Source organism: Diospyros lotus, chromosome 15, assembly GCF_014633365.1.
Source record: "Diospyros lotus cultivar Yz01 chromosome 15, ASM1463336v1, whole genome shotgun sequence".
Taxonomy (NCBI): domain Eukaryota; kingdom Viridiplantae; phylum Streptophyta; class Magnoliopsida; order Ericales; family Ebenaceae; genus Diospyros; species Diospyros lotus.
This window is the reverse complement of record NC_068352.1, coordinates 28970299-28993208: the sequence shown is the minus strand read 5'-3', so window position 1 is coordinate 28993208 and position 22910 is coordinate 28970299. Positions and strand designations below refer to the sequence as shown.

Sequence of the window (22910 nt, the reverse complement as noted above, 5' to 3'; positions counted from 1 at the left end):
ATTGAAGGAAGAAACTATTGCAGAGATAGTGGTTGTTTCCACGCACATAAAAGGTAATTTGGATATTTCAGTATATATGTGTTGCACGCTTTAACTAAGGTGTGTAATTAACTCGAAAATAAATAATTTATGAATATAATTAAAATAACAAAAAATTTAGATGATCACACAAAAAAAAATGTGAAAGTGGCAAAAATATGTATTTGGCCATAGTTATTTTGTAGTGGTTATTTGAAAGCATAATAATATGTAGTATTTTTAATAGTGTAAATTAATGATTTGGCTAACATGATATACAATATATCCGGCTAACATGATATACAATATATCCACTCAAACTATAAATTAACGGATAAAACATTACGTCCTACTTGAAATCATACCCCTGTTCAATTGGAGGGGATGCAAGTATCCATCAACCCATATTTAAAAAAAAAAAAAATCATTAACAGCCCTTTTATTATAATAAAAAAAAAAATTAATGAAAAAACAAAAAAGCGAACCAAGACATTTAAAAGAATATGCTAATATTTAATTTTGAAGTGACGTTATTCAAATGAAACCTCCACATTTAAGATGATGAGAACAATATGATATAGAAAAATGCAAATGCATATGATGGATCTTTTAACTCAAATGAAAGAATATTTCCAATTAAATATCCTTAAATGTATATATGTATATATATATTATTTGGGTAAATTATCAAAAAAATATTAAATATTTTCAAACGTGTTCTTAATATTAGACTAATTTTAAATTTTTTTAATAGTTATGTCCAACTTGATTTCAATAATGAATTGTCATAATAATAATAATAAATGATTTTTTCAACAAAAAAATATTTTTTTTAATCGATCTGATTAGCTAATTCAGTATTCACCCGACCAAGGGTGCACAAAAAACTCTTTATTTTGCAAGAACTACGGAAAAGAGAATGAAAGGGTGGCCTTTCGTTCATGCACTTGCAGAAGTGCGACAGATACATGACACAGGGCACAACTTAATTCATTTTACAATTTGATTTGACAAACATTCATTAGGACCACTGAAGGCTCATCTTTACATGAAAGTTGCTCCATACATACACGTGCTATTTACATCCGGAGGAAACTAGAACTGATTACAATGGATCAAACAAAAGGCAAATATAGCCAAACGAATTAATGAAATATAAGGGGACATGATACAAGTAGCATTTCTATATTACAGGTGGCAAAGAAAGAGATAATTTACAAAGCTCTTCCTATGTGGGGGTGTTAACTTGGTCCTATGTTTCAATCTAGGAGCTCATATAATGGCTCTGAATAATTCATTATATATCTATAGTTAGTGAGTTCTGTCTTAAGCTGCCAATCGTTTTGCACTTTCGATCCTCGTCTCAGCTCTGCTCTTTCTTGTTCTTCAATAGATATGGGCTTGATTTTGCCTGCAAACATGAAGGTAATCCAATCAAATTGTAACTTATTTAGAAAGCTATTGATAATTTGTACTGGAGGTTTTATCTCAAGCACGTTTTTGGGTCCCGTAACTGTAACCTATTACCTATTGACATAAACATAAACATGGTTGACTAGAAATTGGAGGTTTTAAGAAACGTCTAATATGGAGAAGAATAAGCAACATTTGAGAGTTAAGCATGTAAAGGGGTGAATAACAAGAAGAGACAAACTTTACTAAATTTGTTCTTACCTTCAGAAACCAAGAAAGCAAGGAGTCTTTTAGCATATACTTACCATACTAATCATGTCATGCATGCTATTTGCCAACCACAAATTCATCAACACGTATTGTGTACACATTATATTTAGGGTAAATTGCCCCCACTCCCTGTGGTTTGGGTTTTTGCCCAGACAAGCCATGTGATTCGTTTTTCACAAAATAGGTCTTTGTACTTTCCCTTTATTGTCAAGACACCCCCTCTGTTATGTTTCGACACAAACAACATTAATTAAAATGAAATTAAGTTAAAATTAACATTGTTCATGCCAAAACCTAAAGGAATGCGTGTCTTGGCAATTAAGGGAAAGTACAGGAACCTCTGTGACAAAAAACAAACCACAAGTGAGTGCCTGAGAAAAGGCCCAAACCACAAAGGGTGTAGGGGCAATTTGCAATTCAACCTCATATTTGTCATTATTTGAACTTATGTTGATCCTATGCTAAGCATGTCACACTCATTAGTGAAAGCCATGAAGTTATAATTATTTTCCTCAAACTTAACAAAAAGTATAATCGGACAGAAAGTAAGCCAAAATATCTTTCATGACCTGCACTTGGAACAAATATCCATTACAAGCACTGTTCAGTAGAATTATCAACCAAAATATGCCATTGTCCGGAGGCAGAAACGTTTGTTCTCATGAACTTGGTATCATTTACCAGGACTTCCAAGTCTGAAATATGTTTGTTTCCATCAATGGCTGAAGGAAATTCTTTGGGCCTAGGTTTCAAATTCTCAAGTTCGCTTATAATAACTAGCATACTGACCCTAACTTGGTTATACAAGGTGCAGTCAATGATGATTATAGTAACCAGCATACATACAACATACTACATGTATGTAGTATGTTGAATATTTCAAAAGCTGATTATCATCTAGACTCATCTAGAGACAATTTAACTAACAGGCCTTATCTCAAGGCATCATCCACCTTTTCCCTGGCTCTACTTCTACCAATGACAATGATATGGCTATAATTTTTCTATACCTTAATACAATCCTACATGTCATTCCTTTGGAATTCTTGGAAGAGAAGCATGCCAAGGCCAAGTGAGTATGGATGAAAGGAAGGCATAGGCGAATATTGGAGTGGCTGGCTCCCATAAAGGTCACTGAATTGAGATCTTTCCCCAGCTTGGCAAACTACTACGGAAAGTTTGACTAAGGATATTGAAGAAAGTGGCATTTAAGACAGACCTTCTAAAGAGGGAGGTGCTTGGTATTGGGGTAGTGCATGTTAAGAAACACTGAGAAGCTAATGGTGGTCATACTTCAAATTTTACTCAAGAAACTGATGATGCTGTATGTGTTGAATATGAGGAGAAATTCAACAGAATTGTGCTCTGATAACAAATTTGATGCGGGACTGCAAAGAATCACAGAAAGTTGAACAGGGAGAATTGATTGAGAAGAAGAAGAGATAAAGAAGAAGCTGGAGAAGAGAAGAAGCCAAGAAGAAGAGAAAAACAGAAAGAGAACATAGAGAAATTCACGAAGGGGAAATCATCTAAATCATTCATCAAAAGTTAAATAAAAAGATACAATATATTTCCTATAAAGGCAATTAAAAGATAATAATCTAACAAAAATATGATTATCTAAATCAAATATAACTCTATCTAATCCCAAATGAAATATAATTCTTTCATCTAAACAATAATGATAAATCAAAACAAGATAAATCAATCCCTATCATTATCCTATCAGATCAGATTTCCTAATTATGAGGCGCCTTTCAAAGTAAGTCCATACAGAAGGTAATTAGTCGCATTGTTGGTGCAAGAACGGGACCCAGTGACTTTTGACTGTAGGAAGCTTAATGAGACTGAGCAGCAATACTAGACTCATCAGAAGGAAAGTTTGCGGTAATACACTGCCATTAGGTCTGGAAGGTGTATTTCTTGACAAAGTTAGTGGCAAAGAGTTTAATTTTTCAATTGTTGGGTTTGGAAATACGTTCACTGGCAGAACAAATTTACCCAAAACAGATCACAGAAAGTCAACTCCCCCTTATCCCTCTCTGGCTTCTACTTTCAATCCATAAGGTGCTCATATAATATATCATTGCAGCATATTATTCTGCAGCTTGGAATAGCAGGGAGGGTGCTTGACAGCATCATCCTCTTTTCCTACATCAACACAACGCAATATAGCTTGTTCCTTTTCTCTTATTAGCCCCACTCCCGTCCAAAGAGCAAAATGAAAAAGAAGAAAGTCAGAATGAGTAAGTACCTACAAATTAAGATTTCTCATCATCTTATTGAGGATGCAGCATATGCTGCTAGAGACCAGGTGGCACTTGCTAAATAAACCAACATAGAAACAGTGGAAAACTGTTTCTGTACCAATACCAGCAAGTAATTTTGTAACATTACTTAATATCTTTACATAGAGAAGTTAATTAGACCCAAAATATTTACAGCAAAAAAATTAGACCCAAAATCCAGTCTCTTATGGGGGAAATGGAGCCCTAGGTTGGACGGAAATGGGAAACGTATCCAATACGAAACATAAACGGGAAATGAGTATTTTTCTAAAAAAATAGGCATAAACAGTTCCGAAATGCAGAACGGTTCCGAAACAGAAAACGGTTTGGAAACATCAAAACGGCGTCTCCGAGCCGTTTCCATGCTACACTGATGGAGCCAAAGCCATGGCACGTCCAACAAAGTGCAGAAATATTAGCACAAAATCTTGTCATCAAATATTTTAAGTTCTGGAAACAGCCTATTTGCAAAAGAAGAGCAAGGCTGCATGCAAAAAGGACCCCCCCTAATTCTCACAAAGCACAGAGCCTTGTGCACTGGGATGCCCATGCACAATAGCAATCAAAAAGATTCTTAAATATACAGTCAATAAGCCAATTAAAAAAAACTAATATATCAGGGCCCATTTGGTAGGCTTGCTGTTTTCTGTCATCCATTTTCACTATTTTGAAAACAAAAACTGAAAATGGCATTTGGTTCTTGTCTTCGTTTTCAAAAATTTTGAAAACTCTAGAAAGCTGTTTTCAAAATTTTGTTTTTGCTTTCATTTTTCCCCTTTCCATCCTCACCTCCAGCAACTTGATGTCACCAGAAGGTAGACAGTGAACTCCTCCAACGGCTCCTCACTCACTAACGACTGAGGAGAAAACCAGAGGAGTTGCCAGTGACCTCTGGCCTCTAATCACCTGCGATGTTAGGGGTAGGATAGAAAAAAATAAAATAAAATTCAAAACAGAAAAACAACACAAAGTTGTCAAACATGTAAAATTTGTAACTTTTTAAATGAAAAACAAAAAACTGAGCCCAAAAACTGGAAACTGAAAGCTTTGTCAAACAACTCCCTAGAAACAAGTGGAGATGGTAGGTGTTTGGATAACGTGTAGCTACTTTAAACACTTTGTATTGAATTAAGCTATCCTGTAAGTGAAATGATCAATTTTGGTCTAGCAATTAAATTGCAAGAATTTACTCACCAAATTTTGAATTCCAAGTGTCTGAACTCTATGACTAGAACTTGCAGCAGGCCTTAATCTTCGAGTACGGTGAGCTAACCTTCGCACAAATTCCCGGGAATGATTATAAATGCTATAAACAAAGCATTTAAGAATGGATTAGTATTAAAGTTGAAAAACAAAACAATATACTGTGTAAATGGATTGAAAAAGAACAATGAACACTAATTTAATTGCACAACAGGAAATGGAGACACAGAACATAAGGATGGCTACAGTATGTGATTTCTCTTATTATGTCATAAATGAATGGTATGAAAATCCGACAATATTTTCTTCACTTTACAAAACTGCCTCTACAACAACAACATATCCAGCCTTTATCCCACTATGTGGGGTCGGCTACATGAATTCTAGACTTCCATGTATTTCTATCTTTTGTCATATCTTCATTAAGATCCATACACTTCATATCAAACTTTAATGTCTCTCTCAAAATCTTCTTAGGTCTGCCTCTACCTCTTTTTTTGATTAATTGTTCAATTTCATCAACTCTCCTCACAGGAGCGTCTCTTGGTCTCCTTCTCACATGACCAAACCATCTTAGTCTAGTCTCTCTCATCTTCTCCTCTATTGGCACTACTCCTATCTTATTACGAATAACTTCATTTCTAATTTTATCTTTTCTTGTATGACCGCACATCCATCTTAACATCCTCATCTCCGCTACACTCGTCTTTTGCTCATGTTAGTATTTGACTGCCCAACATTCTGAGTCATACAACAAAACTGGTCTTTACAAAACTGTCTCTAACATATAAAAAAATTCTGGACAACAAATTGGAACCTTTTCTTTTCTTTTTTTTTTTGGATCAAGGAATTTGCAACCTTGCCAAAGGCTTCGGGCTAAAAGAGCTCTTCCGAACTTTTCAATAACGATTAAAAGCTTCCTCCTAACGTATCAAGTTGACAGTATGATGGAGGGAATAGAAGCAATATTTTGGGAAATATTATCTAGTAGTAAATATAGGAATTAACATTATTTACTTTATTTACTAGTTTTGGGGAAATATTTTGTTTTTGTTTATTTTCTAGTCAATCATCTAGTTACTAGGTTCTATTAGTTGTCCTAATCAGAGTTGGATTAGTTGTCTATATATATCCTTTTGAGATGTATTCTTTAGCAGAATTTGATATTTGATTGAGATGTTGAGTTGAGTTTTGATCGAGCTTTTTAGCATGTTCTTGTTCTCTTTTGGGTTCTGCATCAGTGTGTTAAAAGAAGATACAAATAACCTAATCCCAAACTCTGGTGCAACAATTAAGATTGGTGATTACTTTTTCTAGCCATCTGTATGCAAAAGGAAAAAAATAGGTACTGTACATCAAAAGATTTGTACTTTTTGACCAAATGCTACTACATTGAAAGGCATGGTGTCCAAATCTTAATGCTAAAGTAGAAAGGTTATATGTTGTTGATACCAGATAATGAATACATTCATCCAGAGCCAACAAAGTCTATCACTAATTACATGTGTATCTACACAAATCATACTCTGATCTTCAAAAAAAAGCCCTTCCATCTTTTCAAACATAGGGCATCCTTACTCCTTACCAACTCACCCAAAATTATTTTTAACTTCATTTCAGTTTTCAGTATTTGCGTGGGAAAAGTGAATGTTTAATTGCTCATTCTATAGCTCTTAGGCATCTAGAGATCAACATCATCAGAGATACCTTAGCTAAGTTAGGCCTGGTGACCTAGTATTCATAATGTCAATTGATTTCCAAAAATCACATTAACAATACAAATCCATGCAAAAGAAAAATGTTGTAAAACTTTATGCCAAATGCCCATCCTGATAAAACTCTCTAATGAAGGAAGATACGAAGTTCCAATACCATCTTGACGTAGAAAAGTTTCATGAGATGGAAATGAAGGAAGATAATTGATATGATTGTATTCCAGCACATAGTTGATAAAGTGACCAACTTGTACAACATGGAAAAACAACTTAGTTAGGCATCTAGAGATTTAAAAAAAAAAAAGTCCTCTCAATGAGCAAAAAACCCCAAAGCAGTTCTTTGAAGCTTTTATACAGAGTATTTCAACCACATTGCAGACAACGTGAATTTAATTTTTTTTGTATTTCATGCAAAAACAATTCCGTAACTGTAACATACTTTTCCATGAACATCTGTATACTATTACCCAGTTTTAAGCAAAAAAGGATACATGTGCTTTTCTTTTTATTATTTTAGTGAGCATAAACATGTGCTTTGGTCAATAATAAATGTTGGCACAGGTGAAAGAATAATTAGAAATTTTCCTCCTTGATACTGACTACTATTATCAGAATATACGAAAAATAATATCATAACTGCAGCAACCACCTCTACAAGTGATGACCCACTCTAGATTCTCCCCTAGTTCCTAGAAAACAATAGTTATCACAATATAAAAATGATACCACATCAACCACTTTTATATGTCACAAACAGAAAAAAGACGCTTTGCTAGTTTGCTGTTAAAGATTGTTTCTTCCAGGCAAAATATGCCATCAGCATCTACAGGCCAACAAATTGACGCCGACCAAAGGTTACATTAAATGTATGAACATTGAAGAAAACGAGCTTGCTCTTTCAAATATATGCTCTCTTTCTATATCTAATCTGACAACCGATGACCTTTCTAGATGCTATCATTCTGTTATTGAATCCGAGCAATATATTATAAATATATACATATAAACTGGCTCCAGACATAGCTCATCTATCAAAATTCCATGTATGATTATAATCATCGTTATATTGTTCCCACTCAGCCTGAGTAATCTTTTCAAGTTCTGACTTGACATTCATATCAACACAGACCTTGTCAAATGAAACCACCACCAGTGAACAACATCCATTCAAAGACCATTTACCCTATAGCACATGCCACATGGAGAAACAGTCTTAGGATTTAACATTCACTGAGATAGAAACCACATCTATTAAGTGAAAATTAACCACACAACATCTTTGTGTGTGTTGGGGGTGGGGGTGTGTGTGTGTGTGGGGGGGGGCACCGCGCAACAGACCACAACCAAGAATAATACATTACAGACAGATCATCCTATACAAAATGGGTAGTGAACATACAAGACTGAAAGGTTATCATATTAACAAACCGTCAAACCCCATTTTCTCTTTTCCTCCCCATCAGAATTCAAGCAAGCTATTGATAATAATTTAAAAGGTAAGTGATTCCTTACTCTTCAACTTTTCAAAAGAAAATGCAATCATTAGGGGCTCTTAATATTTGTAACTATGGAAACTAATTCAAATTCATACCCTTGTCTGAATCTTAAAGATTAGATTTAGGCTGAGCCTGATTTTAGTGTACAAAGGTAAACCTGAGCTCCACAATATTAAAGCTGGAAAATATTCCGAATTGACTTCCACAGAGTTATTGGTGAAAAATTTAGCTTGTTGACATACAACGGTCACAGAATCACAACTCTTTCTCAGTGCTCAAGTAACTAAGGAAAGCAATACAAACTCATACTGTTGTCTGAATCTTAAATATTTGCTTTACCCTGATTGATGTGCTCAAAGATAGATAAAAACCTAAGTTCTATAAAGCAATGAGTTTGAAGATATTAAAGATGATAACACATTCCACATTGACTTCCACAGAATTATTAGTGAGAAATTTACCTGGCTGATATACAATGGTCTTGCAAATCATCTTAATTCTTTTTAAAGTATGGAACCTTCTCAGAGAGGAAGGAAGAGACAGGAATATGAATCAAATACCAAATAAAAACAAATTAAAGCAAAACCATACCTCAGTCGGTGCCGATTGCAGGCTGTGAAGAAAGCAACAAAACCATGTAAAATACTCCGCACAGCACGAAAAATCTGTCCAAAACATACACAATGAGCACGGTGTTTATTTATTTAACAATGTAATATCTGCTACAAAAGTCATTATATACCTGAGAGAAAAGGTCATTCCAAAGTGAACGCCACATTGAAACCTCATATGTGCTCACTGTTGCTTCAGCAGTTGAAGCTAATTTAATTATGCCACTTACAAACAGCCATAAGTCTAGAAGCAAATCATATATGTAAGTACAGATGAAGGACACCAATGTGACCAATCCAGCAACCAGGCGAATTGGAGCATAAACCATCTCCCACAGGACCCGGAATAAAGGGTATATGATGAATATTGCTACAATCAGAAGAGAAGGAAGCACAAGATTAGTAGCAATCTCAAAAGTTGTTTGGCTGCAAAATTCTTAAATAATTTATAGAAATGAATCTCTCATATCAGCAGGTTACCCACCAATGTGCCAGATGCTCGATAAGATGAACCACAAAGGCAACAGTATGATCTCAACCAAGCCCCCTGCCAGATTGAAAGAAGACTCGATCACCAACCAAATGACTGAAGAGAGGCTCTCAACTAATTCGAAGCACATATTCCACACAGGAAACATGAAATTGAATAAGTCCAGAAGTGGCCCAGCCATTGGCTGTGTCAAAAAGGAAATAGAGGAACGGATAGTGCGTGTGAACATCAGGAACCACTTAATAGCCTTTTCAACATTATGCAAAAATAGCATTGTCCCCAAGTACTTGATCCTTGATACCATCTCCCAAGTTTCTATCCAATCCAAAAGGGGACCACACAGACGAGATGCAGTTGCCTTGAGAACTGGAACATTTTTGTACAAATCATAAAACCCTATAAGTACTGTCACAACAGATATTAGCACATATAAAGTTCTTGCCATTGGACACATCCACGGACGATAAAGATGGCAAAATACCGGATATGACTGAACAAAAAGAACCCAAGATGGAAGCCCCGCTTCCAATAGAGTAAGCAACCGCAAATCAGACATAATTATCTCCCTTAATTCAAATGGGAGGTGACGATCATTAAACCGAAGCAATATCAAAACATCCTTGTACTCGTTAGCTTCAACTGCATCTTCAGAGTCACTGGCAGAAGATGTTCGAGAATGGATTGGCGAATCAACGGTCTCACTACATGTTTCTTCGGGATGCATATTAACATCAAATCCAATACTAATTGACTTCATAACTTTTCTTCTCTTGTTCGGTCCATCAGGGGCTGGTGGTGTACGTGGTGTACTTGATTCAGTTTCCAATTCTTCTGCATGGGGACTTAAATAGTTATCAACATGGCAAGGAGATTGATTGCCAGAACATGAAGTGTCATGGTACACAGTGTCGTCATCATCAAAAATGCTGGTTCTTGGAAAATATTCCTGAGCATCATGGAATACTTCTCCTGTATTAAATCTCAAAAAATAACCATAAAGTAAGTTAGGTCACTCCTAACTCCACATTTCAAGAAAAATGAAGTGCTTGCCCCAAAAAAGAGTATTATCACTCTAACCTTGAATGTCAACTGGATAACCTCAAAAGATGTGAAAGAAAAAAGTTCCAACACAACAAACAATTTGGTAATTAAAAAAAGGGTAAATTACCAATAAAATACCAAAATTTTGACCTAATTATAAATTTTATAATGAACTTTAAAAATTAAGTCCATATCCAACCTTCAAATCTGAATAAATTTTATACCACCGTTAACGGAACTGAAATCTGTTAAGAAACTTTAAAAACCTGTATCAACTCAATACTAAACTTTAAGAAATTCTCAAATTTAACCTAAACCATAAAATGTTATCAAATCGATCATGACAAGAGCAGTTGAAGTGGGGGTCTGTTTCTCACCAGTTCATCATCAGATATGTGAGATCAATACCTAAAAAAGTTTTTTTGAAGAACACACAAGAAGATCTAAGCTCTCAGGAACTATCCTCACAACCATCTGCAATAACAAGAATGACTTGCTACACCACATATCCTTTCAAAGATTTTAAGTTATACTGAAGGAGAACAATAGGCTCATTCTTGAAATGTTGAAACATCAAAACCCAAAGGAATAAAGCCATTCTTGATTCCTCAAGCAAGTATATATTCTTTAGTACACCCTCCATTATTTCTCATTTGATGGAACACAACCATATCAATTATCGTTATTCATCACCATCTCATGAAACTTCTACATGTGAAGATAGTGTTGGAACTTTATGTCATCATTCCCTCACTCAAGAAAGACATTCAACATAACACCTCGCCGCATTGTATCTTATGCATGGATTTATATTCTCAAAGTGACTTTTAGAAGTCAATTGACATTATAAATGTTGTGTCACCAACCCTAACTTGGTTATGATATAGGTGCAATAGACAATGAGATGACGATGATCGTTTCTCAATTTTTGTCCAATTTGAGGACATTGGTCATCTCTTAGACTTTCGTGATATTGTTAAGGCAAGTGAGGGCTTGCCAAGACTATGCAATGGCTACCTAGAGCCCATGAATCTACAGATTTGCTTGTACAAGTTTCTAAGGTGAGCTTGGTTTAAAAAAAAAAATTCTTGGTTTGGTTTATGGTAGAATGCGAGTTAGGCTGGACCTGGTAGAGCGAATGTAGGTGCAAGTGGTGCCACACCACTATAAAAATCTTGTGCACATTGTATTTTCATATCTTGTAATAATTGTTTGCTATAACTATTTTTTATCTTATTTTGCACATACCAAGTTAGACAAATAAAAAGAGGGTTGAAATTTGACTAAAATTTTTATTGACTCAATTCAAACCCCCCTGCCCCCACCCCCCCCCCCCAAAAAAAAAAAAAAAAAAAACTTAGTCATGCCATCACAAACACAAGAGGCCAATAAAAGGAGAGGGGATGGGGCAAAAAGTTTTTAGCCCCAAGATAATTTTAGCTAGATTAGGTATGATTATCAGTGGCGGATGGAGGGGGGCTCACTTTTTGGTGTTCACATAATTACAGAAAACAGTACAATTATTTGATTTTGCCCCCCCCCCCCCCCCCCCCTTGAAATTTCATAAAAAAATTACTATACCTAGAAATAGAATACACAATTAAAAAAATTAAAATTCCTTAGGAGTCAATGTCAATGGATGAATGATAACTTGGTCACATATATTGAGAAAAATGTGTTTAAAAGTGTTGCCATTGAGGCCATTAAGCAGCAATTATAACGTGTTCAGGCTTTGTTAATTTCTTTTAAGGACCTTTATAATATTTCTATTGGTCATTGAGTTTGCTTAAAATTTTGGTTTCATAAAATGTAGTTAGAAATTCTTATGAAATTCTATTAACATACCAGTGATATTCCCATTGCATATAGCTTGCCTCTTCAGCCCCTCCCTCACCAAGAAAACCTCCCCCCCCCCCCCCCCCCCAAAACAAAAAACCCCACCCCCAACCCAAAATCCTGGCTCAAGCACTGAGGATATGAGTTAGGTCTTCAAAGAAATATGACCATAGAAAGAGATGATTGGAAAGCTAGAATTTGTTTAGTTGCACCCACCAAGTGAGATTAAGGCATGATAGGTTGTTTATTAGTTTGTTAAAAATATTATGATGCATTCTTAGTGGATTGCTTGTCTAGTTAAGGACAAGCAAACACCCCCCCCCCCCCCCCAAAAAAAAAAAAAAAAAAATCTAGTTTTGGGAAAAGCTTGATTTACAGATTTGCTGCTTGTGCCTTGAAAATCATTCAGCTCAAAGCAAGTAGAGAAACACTCGGCAACAAAGCCACCAGGCTTAACCACCTGAAGACTGGTATTAAGACACCACAAACTCACCAGGCACATATATGCATTATAGTTTCTGCCTTCAATCATAACCCTATTCTCTATCAAATTTGGAAATTATGTTACCCTTCTTGGTGCCACCAAGTCTTGAGCTATTGCAACTCCTAGATAGAGAAGCAACCTAGTTGAGGAACTAGTTTTCAAACACATTATTTTGAAAACAATCTACAACTCAGCCTTATATTAGACCTTAAATTTAAGATTCATCATGACCTTATAGCCTTCTGATTCTTTATAAGTTGCATCAAAAATTAAATACAATATATAACATTTTTCTCTCCATATTTATTACAAGTAAAGCACAAGTTAATTAAATTTGCAACATGATCAAACAAATCTTCAGATTTTAATCAAGCTTGCTATCCTTTGCCTGGTACAAGGCAAAAAGATTTGTTCCTGCCTTTCTGTCATCTGTGTGTGAAGAAAATGTTTTATTTGTATCATGAACACTCTACCTTAATTAAGTATTATACCACTGATCAGATGTATAAAAGATCTAGGAATAAGCTGTACTCATGCGTGGTAAAAATGGTACAAAAATTAATACAATATGTAACATATATATCATATATTTAGACATTGCAGGATTGCATGTCTAAGCACAAAATATTTAAGCACCAAACTTCCATCCACGCCAGAGATCATGAAGAATCAAAAGAGCTGATTTCTTAACATTGAATCAAAGTCAAGTGCTGAAAAGTATACCTATGATGGACTCCAGATAGTCTCTGAAAAGAAGCTGCTCTTGGTGCGTTCCCAAAAACCACAAAGGTATGTGTTTTACAGCTTGTGCTATACTATCAAATTCCCATCTTCTCATGAGCTTAGTCTCTATAGCAAAGGAAGTATCAGTCTGCAAGGGGATAAAAATCATTAACTATCGCTGTCATATTGAAATGCTTATACAAGATCTAGAATTAAAATGCAGGAATACCTGAAGTTCATTCAAGTAATTAATACCACGAACATCAGACCAAGCAACTTCAAAAACAATAAAACCATATAAGGTCCTTTGTAACTTGCTATTCAATATTAAAGAAGTCCTCAGTTTCTTTACAGGTAACAAAGCCCTTTTCCGAGACAATGTTGCAGCATCAACCAATGAGAACCATCTTTTGAATTTCTTCGATTTACTCACATCAGACTGAGCACTAGCTGTTAACTCAAGCAACTTGCCTTTTGCCCTTCTCTGCTTCCGTGCTTTAGTTCTGGCAAATGGAGATAACCTGGACTGCAAGAGCAAGTAAATGAAGTGAATTTTCCAGAATTAATCTAAAAGAAAAACATAGCACAAATACCATATAAGTTCCTAGCAACCTTGGTGACCATCAATTGCCACAGGTGCGCGGAACGTGCGCCCAGGTCCTTCAGCCATGGTCTGTTGTCCACCAAGATATACAACTTCCTATTATCAGAGGCCAGGAAGAGGCCAAGATGAGAGAGATAAGATTGCATGTCCCTGAAAAACAAGCAACAAATAAAATTATGGAAAGAAACCAATATTCCCTTGCATCAACGTTAACAGACAAGTTGAAACTAGTTTCAAAGAAGTGAATCATACACAACCTGCTAAAATATGTTTCTGAGTCATTTCAAGCTTCAAGTGCAATATTTACCTATTCAACTTTGCAATTGCAACTCAATTGTAACCAAACACAAGAGGAGCAACAATTTCCATACTCTACTCTTTTTGCAAACACAAAGTGAAAGTTTATGACACCCTGGTTCTGTTTGACAAATAAAGTGAAACACACATCACAACCATTCAGCATTTCAGTGCATTTATTAAACAAAAAGGATCAAATAGTTTGAAGCATTCCCATGTAGTCCTTAGTGAAGCTGCACTTTGACCAGAACGATACATAGAGAATTATATGCATGCCCATTAGCCATATTGATGCGGTCACCAATCAAGACCCGGCCCAAGGCCGACCCGACCAAATCGGAACAATAGCGCTGAAACAGTAACAAATAATATTTTAATACTTCATACGTTTTAGGATTCTACTTCATATTTGATTAGGATTTTAGAATTCTACTTGATTTAGGATTCTACTTCATATTTGATTAGGATTTTATTTTTATTAGGATTCTAATTAAATGATTTTATTCTAGTTGAATTTTGTTTACAAATATTATATGGATTTGGATTAGCCAAGCACTATAAATATGCCTAAAACCTAGAGTTTGTAATCAAATTTTTTCAATACAAATTTCAGCAATCTATTTGGGTTTTCTTAGCAAAACAATCTTGTTTTTGCGTCTTCTTGAAAACCAAGTTCCAGCCATTTACGTTTGTTCTTTCAAGGGTTTATTTTTGTGTGTTTTCTTTACACATGACCTACACGCTGCGTCAGGTGGTATCAAAGCGGTTAACCAACAAATCAGATAGCCAATCCTGAAAGTAACGGTAGCAACCAACCTCGTAACGATGATCGGGGGTTGCCCGCAGTTTGGAGAGTAATCGAAGAATAACGGGAAATAACTCGCACCATGCAGCAACAATTGGAGAGAATCCGCAACCAATTGGGCGTTTTATAACGAGTTAATGATAACCGAAACCAGACTAATGGCATGAATCAAGCCGACTACGTTAAATCAGGAAAACCAGCCATTAATGTTGTCCTCGTTAATCCTAGAAAACCAATGATGGATGATAGCAACGATGAGAATGATCTTGGTCATATGATAGCCAACCCTAGTGGTAGAGGAGTTAGGAGGAATGCGTAGCAACACAATCATTGGGGAAACGATGAGTATGAACTAAAGAATGGCTTTTCGGTGAGTTTGAAGCTTGATCTCGAACATTATATTGTCCCAACAACCTCAACGTTTGCAAACTCAGGTCTAGTTTATACTGCTAACATGACATAAACTCCAAAGTTGTTGACTCATACTAGGATATTTTCCAGTCCCGAGAGCTCAGGCATTGCTTCACAATCCAAGAATGGTGGTGTTCCTTTTGATCGACTTGCAACTATAAAAGAGATGGAAGCCAAGGTAGCAGATCTTTCTACAGTTTATTCAGGCTCTGGCATGGTTGAATCGAAGGCAATAGGAACATATTCATCTTTGTGATTGCAAAAGCAAGATGGTCACATGGGTCTCTTTGTGGATAGGGGTGTTGGATCTCCCAGGCTAGTTAACTCGAGTAGTGCAACTGCTTTTAGTATTAATCTAAAATTAGATTCCGAAACTAAGAATATTGTAGCAACTGCTGCGATAGCTGATCAAGTGCTTGGACCAAAGGAGGATTCAAGCATCAATATTTTAAGTGATGGAGAGACTATTGGTAGTCATAGAATAAGCCTATATTCAAAACAATTGCAAAAGAATGCTTCTCCAAGCAAGAAAAATCTACGGATGAATTCAGAAGCTACTGAGGAGTCAAAATCAAGAAAGCTGATGAGAGGAGAAGGACATGTGATAAAATTTATCAAATTAGAGAAGCGCTCAAGATAGAATGTTCAATGTTCTCAATCTAACAATAATAATACAATGGAGGCAGAGGGCAACAAACATGGTGATGGTTGGACCCATGCCAACGAAGATAAAGCTAAGTGGGAGAGGAATGTCTTTACTCATGTTCCCTTAGCAGAAAAGTTCAAGCGATTCAAGAAGATGTCAAGCAAAAGTTGCACAAATAAGAAGTACTAGGCGACAGCTAACAAGCATAGGAAGCACAAGGTATTTAAGGTTGGAGATGAAGTCATGATATTCTTGAAGAATGAACGGACTCCAGCATGAAAGCAAAACAAGCTCAAACCAAAGAAGTATGGTCCTTACAAGATTACAAAGAAGATCAATGATAATGCTTATGTTGTGAATTTGCCTAATCATATAGGTATTTCCAAAACATTCAATGTTGTTGATCTTTCTCTGTATTTGTCGGATGTTGAGTTGTCATACCCGAATCATAATTCGAGGACGAATTCATCTCAAGTGGAGGTGAATGATGCGGTCACCAATCAAGCCTTGGCCCAAGGCTGACCCGACCAAACTGAAATAATAGCACCGGAACAGTAGCGTTGAAACAATAGCAAACAGTATTTTAATACTTCATATATTTTAGGATTCTACTTCATATTTGATTAGGATTTTAGGATTCTACTTTATTTAGGATTCTACTTCATATTTGATTAAGATTTTATTTTTATTAGGATTCTAGTTAGATGATTTTATTCTAGTTGAATTTTGTTTACAAATATTAGATGGATTTGGATTAGCCAAACACTATAAATATGCCTAAAACCTAGAGTTTGTAATTAGTTTTTCTCAATACAAATTTCAGCAACCTATTTGGGTTTTCTTAGCAAAACAGTCTTGTTTTTGCATCTTCTTGAAAGCCAAGATTCGGCCATTGAAGTTTGTTCTTTCAAGAATTCATTTTGGTGTTTTTCTTCACACGCGCGCTACACGTTGCATCACATATCGTCACAAGTCTTCTTTATCATTTAAAACTATAATCTCATTTGTGAAATTGTTATCATCCCAACCCTTGTCAAAGTTAAACTCCCACAAGAAAAATAGATAAGAGGCCTTTCTTCCTTTCCAAAAAACAACAAAGATAACACTTGTTTTCCAGTCATATTAAAACAAGATGAACTACACTTTGTAGTTGTTAGTATAATATGATATTTGATAGACATCATATGATATGATTCGATGTACTACACATGCTCAGCAATGTGGTCGAATGGCATACCGCATTTTGCTTTATATCGGAACACGTATGGATGTATCATACAAATGATTTGCATGTATCTCGCAATTCAGGCAACACAAAAAATGATGTTAGGCCCCGTTTGATAGCCAACTTTTTCCAAGGAAAAGGCATTTTTTCCACCCAATTTTCCACTTGTGCAATGTTTGACAGCCATTTTTTTCCAAGGAATTCATTTTCCCATTTATGGTCACGTGAGTGGATTTTCCTTCAAATCATGGAAACCAATTCCTTGGGGGGCAGGAAATGGAATTTTCTTGGCAATTGAAAGCAACAACTTACCGAGTGAGAGAGTCGAGAGAGCCAGAGAGGCAGCAAGCGAGAGAACGAGGGGAGAATCGGCGAGGGCGAGCGACGATTGAGGGTGAGGGGGCAACTGGCGAGGCGATGAAAGCAAGGCCGAGTCCGAGTCAGCATCAGCAAGCAACAGGGCTAGACAAAGGCAAGAGCGATTGAGCGAGGCGAGCGAGTAGCGACCAAGGAGGGCGAGCGAGTCAGCGATGATCTGAGTCATCTGACGAAGGCAAGGGGGCCGAAGAGAGAGAAGGGCAGGGGGGTGGGTAGCAACAACAAGCGAAGCAAAAGAGGGAAAAGGCAGGGGGTGAGCGACGACGGGGGAATGAGGGAGAAGGGCAGGGGGAATAAGGAAGGGTTTGCAAAATAATATATTTTTTATTTTTAATAACTAAAAAATACAAATGTATAAAAATAAAAAATTACGTATAAATTAATAAATTTGGAAAACAAAAAAAAATTAATTTTGTGGTTTTATTTCTTTGGGGAAATGATTTAATTAACCTAAAATACGTTATTATTTTAATTTTTATGTACAAGAATCAATGTTTTTCAATACATTTTCACCATTGAATTTCATGGAAAATAATGCCTATCAAACACGAAATGCCAAGAAAATGATCAAATTCTATAGAAAATATTACCAATCAAACACTAAAAGATGAAAAATAATATCATTTTTCAGGTAGAAAATTATACCAATCAAACAGCTTAAATTTTCAATTTCCAGAAATTCATTTTCTCTGCAATTCAATTCCCTAGAATTCATTTTCTTTCCACCTAAATTCCACCCTTGCAATCAAACGCACCCTTAAGATTGAATTTTGCAGCATGGCCAATGTGAACAATCCTCAAAGATGCTGCTGAGTGTAAAAATCAAATCAGTCTAATAGTCAAACAGTCATGCAAGACTGCAAATAGGAAGTCAAATGAGAATCCAAACAATCAGAACAGATTCCAGAGCAAATTATTGCTGCCTACTGAGCTCAAAAATATACATCAATAACCTGGTTAAAAACAAAGCTTATGATAAGCATATGAACGATCCCTCAAAGATTATTGCTCTCCAAGAAAGCTTACTTCCTGTCTCTGTCGAATGGTCTCTGCCCAGCATATGAACAGTCTCTCAACTCTCCCTCCGCTCTTTCCTATTCATAAGACCTATGGTTAATTTTGGATTCCTAGTAACTTTTGTTAGTGCCATTCAAGATATCAATATAGTCAAACTTGGGTTAAAATTATTGTGGATTATTTTGTTCATGTTATGGAAAAAAACATCTTTTATATTATATTTTTTAAGCTGTTTCTCAAATTGTTACTGTATCATACAATATGATACGATTCATGATACTTATCTTGATTTGACAGCTATGGTACACTTAACCATCAGCTTCACAAAAGACAGGTCAAGTGTCCAAAATGAAGCCACATTTGATACTGGATTAACAATTGGATGGAGAATTAAATGAATGCACTTGTAATTTAATACTAATAGTTTGATTAGCAAATTTGCCTAGAACAAAAACAGATTAGGTCACCGTTCCACTTTAACAAACAACCTCAAATGACACCTGTTATCCTATCATATGAAAACAAACTCAGTAAAACTTAACTTCTATACCTAGCGCGCGCGGACACACACACACAAAAACTTAAACTTCTATTCGCACACTCCCTTGTTGTCTAGTACCCATACTACCATCAAAACAATAAGAAATTCAAGCAAAAGATTCGTCAAGTTGTTGATATAACAAAATCTATGCTATCTGCTGTTTCGCTCCATGAACTTGAAAGTGCACAAACACTCGCCTTCTTACCTTCTTACTTCCCCCTGTCACTATCTTTTAAGATGTGGTAAAGCTAAAGTTATCCAGGATTCCAACGGGTATGAATTTCCCTATTTGTCTCCCCCTCAAAGAAGATAAACATGATCAGAATTTCAAGCGATTATTCGTTCAAAAACAAAAAAGGCATTAAGATACGAGGCAGAGCTTAACAATTACAAAACGAAAACCGATGTACACATAGGAAAGATATGGTAAAGATTCATTCTAATTGCTCACCCTATCTGTAGACTCGTCAAAGGGAACCCACACCGGTCGCCGCTAGGTTTCTCCATGGAAATTCCAGTACAAGCCACTCTCCGATCCCGAATTCACGCCGAAACCGCCAGAAATCACTGCTCAATCAACCACAAACGCAACAAAACAACCGATTCACACCGAGACCCTCCACACACAACACGAAATCACAAAAGGAAGAATAGAGAATCAAAGCGAAAACCTGGGGAAATGTCAAGGGGATTCGAATTCCATGCGGAGCGCGAAGGAGGAAGGAGCGAGGGAAAGCAATCACCGCCGAACTTCATTAACAGGAAGTGGAGGGGACGCGTGGACGGCGGAGGATGCTATCAACCGCCACCTACTTGAGACACGCGCTTCGAAAACCCGAAGCCAGAGAGAGAGCAATTGAATTAACCAATGCGAATGCTTTCGCGATTGCGATTTCTCTCTCCTCCTCTGCCTGGATGAAGCTTTGACTTGTCGTTTGCTTGGATTGGAAGGCTCCGCGAGAGAGAGAGGGCGGGGGGGGGAGAGATTTGCTCTGGCGTGGCGTCGTCAGCGAACTGCATATGTGGTAATATATTGACTTGGATATGGGAACGGGAACAATGGAAATGAAAATGGAAAAGGAAATGAAAGGGCAGAATTTGTCTCGGGATCTGAGAAACTTGGCGCCAGCTTCCTCGCTGTCTTTTTTGCATATTATTACAGATTTTTCAATCTTTCTTGCCATTAATGGATTAAAAGGCTTCGGGAATAACGGAGACGTCCGCCGTCTAGGGTACTCTAGGCTGCGGCTAGGTGTCCGGTACCAATCATGTGCCCCATCTACCTTTTTCTCTTTATATTTTTATAAGATAAGATAATAATTAATTATTGTGGAACAATAATTATTATTATTATTCAATACAACAAAATTATCTTAAAATTACAAATAAAAAATATAATAAATATATCTTATTTATTATACTTACTCTTGGATTATTGTTAAACCTAACTAACAAAAATAGCATTAAATGACAAAAAAAAGTCAATTTCTAGAACAATTAATGCCTGCAAAATTTATGATGATAGTTCGGCCAGACTTGAATTTCCGAGGGGAGGGAGGGAAGTTCAAAAGTTTAAATCTTACTAATTATTTCCTTCTTAATTTCGACTTTGGCTAAAATAAAATTTATTATTTTATTCATTAATTTTAATTATTTTGTTTTTTTATTTTGGTCCTACTTTCTTCATTTTTTTCAATAATAAAATAAAATTTAAAAACGAAAGCCCAAAATGTTCAGTTAATTGATTACTTGATGTATTATAATGTTATTATTATTTGTGATAATAATAATAAGGTAATAGAAAATCAAGTAGTGTAGTGTGGTAGTTGTGATAATAAATAATTATTAATAAATGAATCACAACAACTTTGTGCGCGTGAATGATTTAAGCGCCATCTCGAATCGGAAGCATCGGAGCGGGGGTGAACACTGATTAGAGTGTGGGCGAGTGTACTTAATGATTTCCCTCAGACGCATCTGGAAAACTGGGAACGTGTAGTTCCGTCACCATGCGGACAAGATGATTCGGTGAACCCCCAAAGTGGACCTCTCTCATCCTGACCGCACATCTTCTAAAGCTTTCAGTTCGAATGATGGGAGGAGTGGAACCCATACAAGTTTGGACGCATCTGAACCGCAGATCGCGCGAGCAACATGGTGGGCCCCACTCGAAGTCGGCAAATCGTTTGTTATTGCAGACGTGTGTAAAATAGTGCAATGAGACAACAGTACTGTATCAGAAGGCCCACATATTAGATAATAAATTGTTGTTAATTATTATTTATTATTATTATTATATGATTAAAGGAGGCCCAGAAGAAAATGCGACACGTGGGTTTGTATATTCTAGGACTTCCTGTGGGCCCAATCAATAGTCTACTTTTGCTTTGCTAATTATTTGGGTAAATGTACCAAAATAATGGTTTTTTCTTTAATATTTAAGTAGTTAAATTTAATATTTATTATTTAATATTAATATTTAATAATCAATTAAAATTTTGATACATTACATAAATTTAGAATCGTCCATTGAATTCGCCAAACACTTTTTTTCATTCTCTTGTTAATTCTGTAAAAATGGGTTATAATAATTTTTATTATAACTATAAATAATTTTTATAAACTGACATAATACATATAAATTTATAATAATTGTATTTAAAGTTTTAATAATTTTATTTAAAATTAATAATAAATCTACTTATTATTATAAACTATTGTTAATTTTAAGTAAAATTATTATTATTTTTTGTAACTTACATAATTAATTTGTAAATAATATTTATCAAACCTATTTGTAATAATAAGTTTCCCCTTTTTGTTATTAAGATTTAAAGTTGAAACTTTTATGAGATTATCTGTACACAGATTTTGATATGCTTATTTAATGCACTTAAACTATAAATTATTGACATTTTACATTTGGGATTGTTTGAGTTATTAGAAAATATCCTGTTTCGTTAATTATCTAATTTATGTCTATTGTTAATTCTTTAATTAATATTTTAATTATTTTTAGTCTAAAACTTAAATTAGAGTCAATAAAAAACTTAACAGTAACATCTTAGTGACTTTATATATCTAAGCATCTTCAAACAATTGAAAATTTTGATATTTCATCTCTTGTACAATTTATGCTTACTATTTATCTTTAAAATAATATTTTAAATCATTTTTAATTCTGAAGTTAATTCAAAGTAAATGAAAATTTTAACGGTGATAATAAGATAAATAAAAAATCTGCTAAATATACGTTAAAAAACCAACACCAACAAAAGACTTAGCTGTAGAAGCACCGCCGAAAGAGTATTGCATGGCAAAAGAAAGCAACAAACTTTAGGACTCAACAATTTGAAAATTCTTAGGAATAATTTGAAATATTGAAGTTGATTTTGGTG

The 22910-nt window shown here is 35.4% G+C and overlaps 1 protein-coding gene across 2 annotated transcripts; it reads right to left on the bottom strand.

The window, feature by feature from the left end:
- Positions 1–1039: 1039 nt before the first annotated feature.
- On the bottom strand, positions 1040–20636 carry LOC127791918 (uncharacterized). 2 transcript variants are annotated; one of them, XM_052322098.1, is made up of 10 exons: positions 20184–20636; positions 19964–20079; positions 14201–14342; positions 13818–14114; positions 13589–13736; positions 9499–10473; positions 9146–9384; positions 8995–9068; positions 5184–5295; positions 1040–1429 (listed from the first exon to the last, which is right to left on the bottom strand). In XM_052322098.1, the coding sequence occupies exons 2-10, from the start codon at positions 20017–20019 to the stop codon at positions 1382–1384; spliced, it is 2091 nt and encodes a 696-aa protein (XP_052178058.1). In that variant the 5' UTR covers positions 20020–20079; positions 20184–20636; the 3' UTR covers positions 1040–1381. The 2 variants fall into 2 exon arrangements, with proteins under 2 accessions (XP_052178058.1, XP_052178059.1); XM_052322099.1 differs by lacking the exons at positions 19964–20079; positions 20184–20636 and adding an exon at positions 19718–19839.
- Positions 20637–22910: the final 2274 nt, after the last annotated feature.